Source organism: Leptonotus elevatus, chromosome 5, assembly GCF_054856555.1.
Source record: "Leptonotus elevatus isolate MCC_2025b chromosome 5, RoL_Lele_1.0, whole genome shotgun sequence".
Lineage (NCBI taxonomy): Eukaryota > Metazoa > Chordata > Actinopteri > Syngnathiformes > Syngnathidae > Leptonotus > Leptonotus elevatus.
The window spans coordinates 22,593,987-22,606,168 of NC_141243.1; the positions used below are offsets into that span (position 1 = coordinate 22,593,987).

General features: G+C 38.6%; 2 protein-coding genes across 2 annotated transcripts in view; both read right to left on the reverse strand.

Moving 5' to 3' along the window:
- The window catches only part of gcn1 (GCN1 activator of EIF2AK4), a 28,344-nt gene extending 27,512 nt beyond the window's left edge, over positions 1 to 832 (reverse strand). The window contains exon 1 of the mRNA XM_086076141.1: positions 786 to 832. Within this exon, the coding sequence (XP_085932267.1) occupies positions 786 to 803 (18 nt within the window). The 5' untranslated portion in view covers positions 804 to 832. The remainder of the gene's footprint in view (positions 1 to 785) is intronic.
- Positions 833 to 2,449: 1,617 nt separating this feature from the next.
- vamp5 (vesicle-associated membrane protein 5) lies at positions 2,450 to 11,756 on the reverse strand. Its single transcript, XM_086076370.1, has 3 exons — positions 11,502 to 11,756; positions 7,643 to 7,783; positions 2,450 to 3,009 (listed from the first exon to the last, which is right to left on the reverse strand). Exons 1-3 carry the CDS (start codon positions 11,502 to 11,504, stop codon positions 2,869 to 2,871), a joined length of 285 nt encoding a protein of 94 aa, XP_085932496.1. The 5' UTR covers positions 11,505 to 11,756; the 3' UTR covers positions 2,450 to 2,868.
- Between the last annotated feature and the right edge of the window lie 426 nt (positions 11,757 to 12,182).

Genomic DNA, 12,182 nt, shown 5'->3' on the forward strand with positions numbered 1-12,182 from the left:
TAAAAAAGTAGAGGAAAACTTCTTGAAAAGACACAGAAGGGGTGAAGCCAGCCAGGAAACACGCCCAGTGAATGACTCGGTCCATCGATTGACCAATCAGAGCCGTTCACGGCAAAATAGCAGGACAGTTGACAGTGACGGCAAAATATCCACTGCCGATTAAATAACATATTTGTAGGTGTACATTTGGAAAGTCTAACTTAAACGATGAGGGTCCATCTGAATATATAGTTTTAATCATAGTAAATGTTAGTTCATCGTAAAGGCCTCACTGTGAAATCAAATGGTGATCGCCAGAGAAGTAGCCTAATTCCCGTTTCTGTGTCGACTAATTTAATTCCTAGTTGTAGCAAATAACGGGGGCATGGTTTACAATTTACTTAATCATCTGATCGACTGCATGGCATTGGTGTTAGTGATTCATACAAGTCACAGGTAGCCAACTAGTGTCTAGTCCTTTAGATACTGCTCCAAAAATAATTAATCAAGTCCCTATCAAGATGTGTTTGTTTTTTGTTCTTTTTCAAAATGTTCCCTTGCCGACATTAATGTTCATTGTTCTTCGCAAGGCATGTTGATAGAAGGCATTCTCAGGCTACGTAGCACTTCGCTGTTAGCCATTAAGCTACATAAATTCAGGCCATGTGTCTCTTTAAGAGATAAAACATGTCTCTAGGTTTGAATACATTATTGGGACTACAACGAAATGGGCGGATGAACGATTTAGAACTCACTTAAAATAGTTAATCGTGTTAAAAAAAAGAAGAAGAGCCAGCCACACATACCTGCATGTCCGCTGCCATGTTGCCGGTCTTACAAGCGGAAGCTGTTGGTGACGTCACTACCGGCCGGGTGAAGACTCGCTTTTGCTCCTTGGCTTGATTTCGTCTCATGTAAATAAATAGGTATACTGTAACTACTATGAGCAATTTTTTGTTTAATATTGATTATGATGATCAAAATGACGATGATGATGATGATAATAATAATAATAATAATAGTCTGAAATATAGTAATGTGAACCCCATTATATTGCAACCTTGTTCAAAAGTCAAGTTTTTGGGATATATTATATACTGTACATAAGAAATTAGACCACCAAGGTATAAACATTTTAAAACTTTTGTTTTTCTTTAATATGGCCTATAAGCTCAACATCTCAATTGAAAAACAAATTGAAACTTTTAATGGGGGGAAAGTACAATAATCTGGTTGCAGAAATAGGCACACCATCATGTTGCATGCTACAGCACCTTTGGCTTTTATTACAGCACTTGGTCTTTTGGGGTAAGATGGAGTCTTGCAATGTGGTAGGCTATGGTTCATCTTCATGTGGCAATATTTCCCCAATCCTTTAAGTAAAATCGATCTAACACTGTGAGATTGCAAGGGCATCTAATGTAGAGATCTGTCTTCAGCTCACCCCTGGTTGATGGTTGATCGGATTCATTTGAAACTGTGCATAAGTCTCTCCACATTGGCAAAGAACCAGATCCAAATGAAGAAAAACAGCTCCAAAGTTTGTTTGGATGTTTTTTATTTGTATGATAATGCTTCTATCTTCTCCAGAAGAAGTGCACTTAGTTTGTTCAATTGTCAATTCAATTGGAACCTTCTCCTGTCTGGTACCTATAAGCAATGAGATGCTTCTGATGCTGTGGAATCTCTCTGTGTACCATGGCTTGTCAGGAAAAGCCTACTAGAACAGTTTAGCATTATTTGGTGTTGATCAGAGGCACTTTAAACGGTATCAGGCGTGTTCTTGCTGACTCATATTTAACATGAGTTTGATAATGAGACAGAGCCAGATCCCCAGTTAGGCTATAGAAGTGTGTGCACACTTGTGGAACCACATTATCACAATTGTTTATTTTTACTTCCCAATAAAAAACATTTAAAAAAGGATGGTTATTTTGTGTTTATGTGGATTTGTTTGTTTCAATTGAGTTGAAAAGCTTACAGGTCACATTCCCAATTATTCAGTCAAGCATGGTGGTGGTGTGAGTGTCTGGGGCTGCATGAGTGCTGCTGGCATTGGTGAGCTACAGCTCATTAGGGAGCCATGCATGGCAACATGTATGATAACATACATGATCCCTTTGTAAACTGGGCCACAGGCTGCCTTCCAACATGATAATGACCCCCCAAAACACCCACAAACCTTTTGGACCAGATGACCACTGCCTTGCTAGAGAGGCTGAGGGTAAAGGTGATGGACTGGTCAAATATATCTCCAGACCTAAAGCCTATTGAAAATCCAAGGGTAATTAGGGGGGAGATAACGAAACCATTTATTTTTTAAGGAAGTTGGCGATATACGGATTTTTCAAAAAGTACAATATGAACATCAGCCAGCAGGGGTCCCTGTTATAGTGTCGCTACAACAGTCCTCAAAGCTCCCAATGTGCATAAATTGAAATGAAATAAAAACAACAAACAAAAACACTGCTACGAGTTGGTGTCAACATTTATGCAGCGAGCCACTTGATACGTTACAAAAACTCAGTAAAGCGTGTTAATTCAAAACACAAATCTGTTTTCTACATAGGTGTGTACAATTGATGCAGGTCCATTACAAACTACAATTACTGTAAATTAATCAAATGAGAGTTGACATCTTTCTTTTCAATGTGGACCGGATACATCATAATCAGAACAAATGATGGACAAAGAAAAGAAGCAGCTATTAATGGTACCATAATCGTTTACCAAATAGTGAGACTGACAGATAGTCCCATAAATATACCTAAACACAGAGTAAGCACAGACTTCACCATTTCGGCAAAATGCTCCTGGACTTTTATTTTAGTCCACATCCGTTTGTACAGTCCCAATGTCTTACTTTCCACCCATCCACGCAGGAGTGTGCTATTGTGCAAAATGTATGATGACTCCAATTACGATGAGGGCCACAACAACTGCAAGTACAATTAAGACTATTTTCATCTTCTTATTCTTCCATCTTGTTTTTTCCTTCACTTGGATGGTTTTCTTTTCAAAGGCTCGACCCTGGAGAAAAGTAAAGACAGACATACAATTCCAGTGTTACATTTATGTTGCATTTCACCATGTTGCCTTTTGATGCAAGCCTGGCTAATAAACAGCTAGCTGTTGCTGGAAGAGTTGTGTAAGCACACAAAGCTGGGCTTTTAACCAAAAATCAACATCTAACCAGAAACAGTCTGACACAGGGACATCAAATTGAACTTTTATGATGTTCAGACCAGGGATTTCTTCTTACTTGCATATGCAGTTGAAGAAGATGACAAGTTACAGGTCCAGTGAAATACAGTATGTATAAACATGCAGAGAAAGATTTTTCAATATACCAACTCCAATTCAGCAGCATCTTCTACCAACAATAGCCACACCTATCCTGGAAATGAAACGTTCATCTTTAATCTAAATCAGGCTTGGGGAGTAACGGAATACATGTACCGCCGTTATGTAATCAGATAAAAAAAATTAAAACTGTATTCCATTAGTTACAGGAAAAAACATGTAATCAGATTACAGGTACATTTATATCAAAAATGGGGATTACTTCGAGGATTACAATTTCTACGATGAGAGGGAGTGCGAAAGAGGGCGAGAGACAGAGACAGAGAGAAAAAGAAGGACAGAGAGAGAGAGAGAGCGAGAGAGAGACAGCGTGCACGCCCGTGCGAGTGGGACCGTTGCTACATGTCGGGGAGTGTAAACGAACGAACTGACTAGTCGTGTCCTCCACACGCGGGCAGTTTGAAAAAGCTTAACGGACAGGAAGAGGAAATGGCGACCGGTATTCACTGGAACTTACTCGGAGCGAAAGTTTGAGATAAGAGTCCAGTGGCATGCTACGCGCTGTAGCTTTTTGCTAGCTAGCCCGCTAGCCTACAACCATAATGTGAGTTACACCTTCCAAACAAATCTTCCTCCCACTAATTCACTATTTAAAAATCATGCACAACATATACACGGCTAAACTTGTTACTGGGATAAAAGTTAATTTTGCAGTTCATGTCACGCATCATCATCTTTATTGGATCATCTTCATTTGATCTATCTATCTATCTATCTGTCTGTCTGTCTGTCTGTCTGTCTGTCTGTCTATGAGGTATGGTTGCTTTCAGTGACAGTTTGAAAACAGCATATGGCCTTCAATCAATCAATCAATCAATCGCCTACATGCTTTTTAATTACACAAGGAGCAGAGGTGGGCATCGAGGGCCAGAGTCCTGCAGGTTTTGGATGTTGCCCTTCTCCAACACAGCTGATATATGATTAGCTCATCAGCAAACTCTGCATAAGCCTGATAGTTTCTTTATTTTAACTTTTTTTTTAATATAAAAAAAGTGTAAATTCCCACCGTCAGCATAATCTTTTATAAAGTGGAAATGTCTCAAAAATAAATAAATAAATAAATAAAAAAAAGTGGAAATTTAAATAAATACAGAAATGACAATTTCTCTGTATCTGACTGACCGACAAATGCATGTGAATGTAGCTAATTTGGGGTTTTCGTCAGGGTTTGTAAAAGGTTTCAACAAATCTTCGCAGACAGTAAACAATTTTCTGAACATGTTGAACATTTCTTTCCAACAAGTAAAAAATGTCTGTGAACATCTTACAAATCCTGATGAAAACCAAAAATTCACTACATTGGCAAGCATTCACTGTTCAATGAGATGCCAGCTTTATCGGCCTTCAGGTTCGTAAAAAGGCCCATGCCGATATCTGTTAAAATACCAATAATCAGTCTATCCCTATTAAAAGACTTGAGTTCATCTACATGTCTACTTAAAGTTAACCAAGTAATCAATACAATTGATTATTATAACACAATCAAAGAACTAAATTAGGCTTTGGGAAAAATCTACTAGTCAATAGCTTTCTTTCTTTCTCTTACATAATGCCCTTGTCCGTGGGCAAGGACAGCCACAGTCGTTGATACACACACTTTTAACCATTTATTGAACGGGACAAAGAGTCAAACATACAAATACAAAATCAAGGAGCTGCTCTAGGACACAACTAATTCACATGCTCACAGACAGATAAACCTGGCCCAGCTCCTGATGTCACTCACTATGCCACACCCCTTAAAGGCGCACATTCCACTCAAAGTACATACAGTAATTCCATTTTAGAAAACAGTTTATTTGTTTACCATGCTATTTTTCTTTAGTTGTTTGTTAATTATAGAAGTTGCATTTCAATTAATTTCAATTATATGAGTATGTTGAGTTGTAAGTCACAAAAGGAACTAAAGTCAACAATGTTTAACTTCTTTGTCAACAGTTCATTATTTTTTTTTTAGGAAGTGAATTATGAAACTACTTCTCTCATTTCACAACGAAACAACAAAATGTTGCTTGACTGCGAACGATTTTCAACATCAAATCTATTGAGCACATGTAGGACAGACAGTTTATGGGTGAATGTACGAATTTCCTTTGTAAATGCTTTTCATTTCTCACATGTGCAGCACAGAGCTTTTGTCCTGCATTCCTTCTTTCATTGGCCGAACTGGCACCCTTTTCCTTTTGCTGACGCAGCTGCAGCTTCAGGTTGACAAGGGCAGGCGCCCCCTGAACAGCTTCCACAATGGCTGGAGCTCCCTTCTCTCAAGGCATGACTTGACAAGAGCCGTTCCCAATTTGCTCAAGGGAACAATTTCTCTTGTTTTGTTTTTTTCTTCTCCCCTGACGTCCAGGTCTGGTTGAGTTCCTTCCATATGACAAACACATTACGAGGACACATCAATGATGTTATGGAAGATGACAAGGAAAAAGGTGGATGAAATCCTGGACATGGGTAGCTGAACATCTTGGTGGCCCAAGAGTCATTGGTGCTTGATGCTTGTTCTTCCCTGGTTGCTGTCGGAAATTGATGAGGACCATGTCGTTTCGCTGTTCTTGTCTCTCGATTCATCTTGAGGGATCTCCTCCTCTTCTTCTTCTTCTTCTTCTTCTTCTGGAGACGCATCATTCTCTGGGTTGCATTCCTGCCTATCTTTCTCTTCAGATACATCATTTTCTTGTTCCTCTTGAGTTTCTGAAAATATCTCATCCTGGATCTGTTGGACAGTAACATGTCTATTCATGGCTTCAGCAAGAAGCCAACAAGGGGACCTTTTTTTTCAGGGTACCTTTAGAGCCATTATCCTCTATATTGAATTTGTTCTTATCATGTCTGAGAATGTTTTTTGGGAGCTTTTGAGGCGTTAGGTTGGAGGAATTTAGGCGGAGGAAAAATGTAACTTCAATTTGTACAACGGTCCATATTCTTTGATATGTGCGTGTGTGTTTGTGTTAAGAGTGAGTTTGTGGGGGCCTTTGAACTTTTGTTTGGTGTTTAAATGCTTTTATAATTCACGGGTCAGAAATGACCCATAAGACAATCTTTGTACCCTAGTGGTGTACTGCCCACATGGAAAGATAAACAAAAACAAAGTGTCACTTTTTCTGATGATGGGGTCCATTTAGGATAAAGTCATAAAGTTTCAAGTTGGAAAACGGTAGTTTAACTCATTCACTGCCATTGACGGCTATAGAAATAAAAAATTCATTTGAACTATTTCTATTAGTTAAACTTTTTTTTTTCACTTTTGTTAACAAGAATGTAAAAACCAAAATTTGTTTTATTGTACATTTAGAACAGATATACAATTTTTGATTAATTGTGAGTTAATTATTGAAATAATGCGATTAATTACAATTAAAATTGTAATCGCCTGACGCCCCAAATTTTTTATAATCTTTTCTTTTTTTCTTTTTTTAAATCGCTTCAGGTGAATAACATTTTTCATTGTAATTAATCACATGACTTCAATAATTAACTCACGATTAATCACAAATGTTATATGTTCTAAATGTACAATATATATATGTTTTTAGGTTTTCATACTTTTATTAACAAAAGTGGAAAAAGTGGAAAACTAATAGAAATAGTTCAAATGAATTTTTGACGTCTCTAGCCGTCAATGGCAGTGAATGAGTTAAGTTTTTTTTTCTACAGCTACACATGGTAGTGGGTCACTTTTGATCCGCAAGACAACACAAGGGTTATGAGTTATTTTGACAAACGCATGTCACAGATATGTTTTCAAGACACCCGAGGACTGTTTTTTTTAATGTCTCCAGTATAGTTGCTGCAATGCTCAGTGGTGCTGAGATTATTATAAGACAATAATACTTGTGAGCAAGAGTCATTGGAGCCACTGTTGAGTTGAGTTAAATCAACTTCTGTGTGAGCCCCTGGAGCTGTGGTCCTCACCCATGATCTGCCCTGTCCTATATTGTGACATAACACTATCCATGCCGGGGGATGTGGGAACGATGTGACCCCCACGTTGACCCCCGGACAAACACTGGTCTTATGGCATGTCCTGCACTCGCTCGGTTATACCCAGCGAGACCCGCTCACTTCATTCATCTCCACAAAAGGAAATACCTCTCCAAAAATAGCTCCATAAAGCACAATCAGGATGTAAATTGTACATTTGTTTTCCTCTCCAGCTCCACCTAAGGTGTATTTATAAACAATCAATTTGACATGTTTGTTTTTGGATCGCTGTGGAAGAGGTCCATTATGTCACTAACCGATAGGAGTCCACTGATTAAATGAAAAGTGACGACTCTTAGAAACATTGTTTGCCAACCTTTTTTAGCAGCTCATCAGCTCTGTCCTCCAGGTCGGTCAGTTTTCCTGATCGCTCATCCGCCTTGTTGAGGTTGTCCAGCATGATGTCTTTCAACTCCTCCGCATCCTCCTGGGCCTGCTGCAATCGGCTTTTCCCATTCTGCTTTACAAACACACACACACACCGTGGAGACAGACGCACGGTAGGTTAGTCCGCTCACTATTAAGGTGGTTGGGATGGCTTGTGCCTTTTCTTTCTTCTATGTGTCTTTTTCTTAACAAAACGGGTACCTGCTATTTTGGGGTAAAGAAAGAATTTTAGAATGGGGAGTTTTAGCAACAATCGCTAACGGAGACAAACACGCACCCAAAAATAAATAAATAAATACATCCAAGAGATGATCACACAGTGCATTTATTTAAATACAATGTTAATACAGTAGTTCATAGGAAAAGGATTATTGGTGCAGTACAGTGGAAGAATGGATTGTTGCTACACCAGAGCAATATTCCATAAAAGTATGCTGGCCTTTATGTCGCTTTCAAACAAAAGTCATGCAAAAGTCAAGTTGGTACATCAGAAGAATAGTAGTCGAACCAGGGTTTATTCATGCGCCTATTTCATTAAGTCTTAAAAAAACTTAATTTGAGTAGCATTTAATATTTGGTGGCCGAACCTTTACTTGCAGTAAGTGTATCAAGCCTGCAATCAACTGACTTTACCAAACTGTTGCATACTTTGAAATGCTTTTCCAGGCCTTTAGTGCAGCCTCTTTCAGTTTGTTTGTTTCTGGAGGTTTCATCCGTCAGTTTCCTCTTCAGCAGGCAGAATGCATGCTCTAATGGGTTAAGGTCCGGTGATTGCCTTGTTAGCAGTGTGTTTTGGGTCATTGTATTGTTGCATGTTGAAGCGTCTCCTGATTATTTTTTTTTCTGTAAATTGACAGACAAAATGGTTTTGTAGATGTCATAATTCAGTCTGCTGTTAGTATCATGAGTTACATCTCGGTCTCATCAGTCCATATAACCTTGTTCCAAAACTTTTGTGGCTCATCTCTATATTTCTTTGCAAAATCCAATCTGGTCCAAAACACACAAGGTCACTGTGACTCATTTTGCTATGGCGGGTCACAAATGTTTTTCACTTTACGTTAATTTAATAATGGCTGTTCCAATACTTTTGCACTCTTGAGAAGCTGGTGGGTTCAAATAAAAGGTGCTCTGTCCTGAGTTGTTTAACAAATCTATCTATAAATAACATGAAATCGAAGCTGGAATTCTGAACTTTTGTCTGATATTCATCTTTTGATCTGAAACCCAAATGTATACAACAAAAACAAAGTAATTGACATTGCTGTACATTTGGAGGGGACTGAATGCATCCAATGAGGCGATGTGGCTTGCCCAATGTAGATTGTTAGCGGTACGGTGCATTGGTGACACAGTTTCACCGTGCTTACAGCTGGCGGCCCGAGTCGGTTTGCGAATGTAAAGGGACCTGCACGTCAGCCCAAAGTTTGCTGGGACTGGCTCGGGCTAAATGGGTACGAGATTGATGGATAAATGCAAAGTACAGTATAGTTTCAACATTTCCTGTAACTTTGGTTCATTTACTCAGTTGTGTCATCAACAGCTTGTGTTCATTAAAGTTAGTCAGACAGAAGTCAATCAAAGAGCACATACAGTACAGACAATCAACCATTTAGAGACTACAATTGACATGCATGTTTTTAGAGCCCACACAAGCACGGGGTGAACAACATGCATACTCCACACGAGGGCTTGCACTGAGATTCAAACCCGGACCCGCACACACTTTTCTCTACTTCTAAGAATAACAGGTTAACTTTATGTTGAGGTAGGAAACTAGTCAGAAATAACTTTCACATGTTGACACTGATTGAAAATAAAACCTAAAGGGATAGCGTAAGACATCAAAATGAAGCCAAAACAGTTTTCTCACTCCTCTGCACAGTGATAACAACAACGGGTGAGTGGCAGCGGTGTCTTCCAAAAACGTGCGATTGGAACACTGAAAGTGCAATTAGTACGTCGACCCTTTGACATTTGCATTGTGAGAAAGAGAGGAAGCCGACATCTCAGAAGTTGACAGTGACAGGAAACTAGAGCAGCAAAACAGTTCATAATTCAGTGTCATTTCCTGCCACAATCCAACAGCGTCGGCCAACACGAGTAAACCTGACGCTTATAAATGTCAGGATGAACGTGAACTGATGTCTGCACGGTGCCATTTTCCCCCCGTTATGTTACCCCAAACAATGGCAGCAATAAAAGAACAATAGTCGGTTTTAATTGAAGCTGGCAACTCCTTAACATAGGAACGGCTGCCCATTCTATTTCCCCTCCTTGCTTCCTCCTTCCTTTCCTCCCTCCCTCGGTCACCAATATTACCTGACATATTGCTGTATCCAGGGAAACCACACCCACAACATGCCATTCCATGCCCATGATATTATGGGATATACTATCTTGTGGTCGTGATAATGTTGAATAAAAAACAGAGGTTTCTTTAAGAAGTGCTTGTGCAAAAAATACTAAGTCAACTCTTGTACTTTAGTAAAAGTTTTTTTTTGTACAGACTCGATATACAAAAGAACAAATTAATGAATTTTTACTGTCAATTATATACAATAACCTGGATTAATTTCATGACGCAGAAAATTGTTTTCCTCTTTTAATTCTTACTCAGCTCGTAACGAGAAGAGTAACTGAGCAACAAAAAAATGCTAAATTAGCCAATGATGACGACTGAAAAAATACACTTGTATGTGCTTGTTCAGATTAGAAACGTTTTGCTTGTGGTTTTTAGTCTTGCAAAAGACACAACGCATTTGCTATGAATAATTCTTGTGGCTAACAACATCAAACAATTCCCCTAAAAAGGCCATGAATGGGGAATATCTTGCTTCTCTCTATCTGTTGCCTTGTCCCCAAGATCTCAATCACTCAAACGCAAGCAATCAAGACCTCAACCACTGTTGACTTCTCTCTATTTACGTCTTTTTTTAATGTTGTCGTGTAGGGTGAAAAGCACAATAAGGCTGTTTTGAAAATAACGAGAACAAAACACAGATATGTGATTTCAAATGTATATATATTATTTAACTTTAATTTATTATTACTATTTAATTTAATTGTATCTCTTTCTATTCTGTTGTTTCTTCCTTACTGTAACTGCAGCTGGACGGAGTCCAGGAAAAAGTTCCCCACGGGGAAAATAAAAGTATATCGTATCGTATCGTATCGAGTACAAGGGAAAAAAAGCCATCAGAAAAATAAACACTCAAGTCAAGTACACATATACCTGGGAAAAAAATTATCGAAAGCAAATCCACAATAAGACTATATAAATTAACCATTTAATATTAGTTTATTTAAGTGTGGTATGCAGGCTCTCTCTATATGTGAAAGAATCCCTGAATTAAATACAAATAAAATTGACAACATTCAAAACATGAAATACAAATAAACAAATCCAGAACAGTACTTTATTTTCATGTACATTATTGTTATTTATTTATTTATTTTACATTTTTAAAGTAGTTTGTCCATTTTATGGTACTTAAAGAGCAGAGTAATTTTTGAGGTGACACTTGGTGTAAAAAGTTTGAGAACTACAAGATCTGAATTACAAAACAGACAGTAGCAGTGACTTTTGAAGTCCCCCCTTTTCAATTAGCTTTATAACGTCTTACGATGATGCTATAGGGAAAACGATATATGGGACTTTTGTGACTCTGAAATCAAGATTAATAGACATCGAAAGGAGTTGTGAAGCCTTTGAGCTTACCGCAGCAAAGTGCCCTTGGAGTAAGAGGACAGGTAAATCTACCTGTAAACGATTGACAGCCACTCACCATTTTGGTCGCGTCTGTGCTGGTGCGGCAGCTGTCACCGGATCCACTGCATTTACTGCTCGCGAGCAGCTTTATAACAGCCCTGACAACAGGAAGCAACGCATACGACTTTTACGAAGGTTGCCCGACGTTTGGGGACTTTCTCTTCCCTCTCTTCTGCCTTCTTTTAAAAGTAGTCTGCGTCTTTCTTTCTTTCACTTTGTTCGGGCGGCAGTCCTCTTGACACTCGAAAAAGTTATGCGCTGCTTGATAGATGCGTTCAAGAAACCCCGGAAATTATGAAATGCTCACGTGATTGGCCAAACTCCTCAAATTTATTAATAATCATTCAAATGAGATTCTTTGTTTGTTAGTTTATTTCGTTTTTGTATTCCGACCTCATTTTGGCAACACATTAGATGTGGCTGAAGATATCGGAGATATTTAGCTTATAAATTAACTTCAAATGCGGTTCTGTTTAAAAAGTTTACCCGGTGGTAAAAACAAACAAACAAAACAGAGAGGGAGAGAGAGTGAGAGAGAGTTTTTTGTTGTGCTTTACTTTCGCTAATCGACCGACCTGCCTATCATCACTAAACACTAAAGCAAATGTTGACGTCGAAATTTCCAGGGGTGTTTAAATGCATCAGTGCTCAGTCTGACATTCCTCCAGCAGAAATCTATCAAACTCAATGCCCGGGG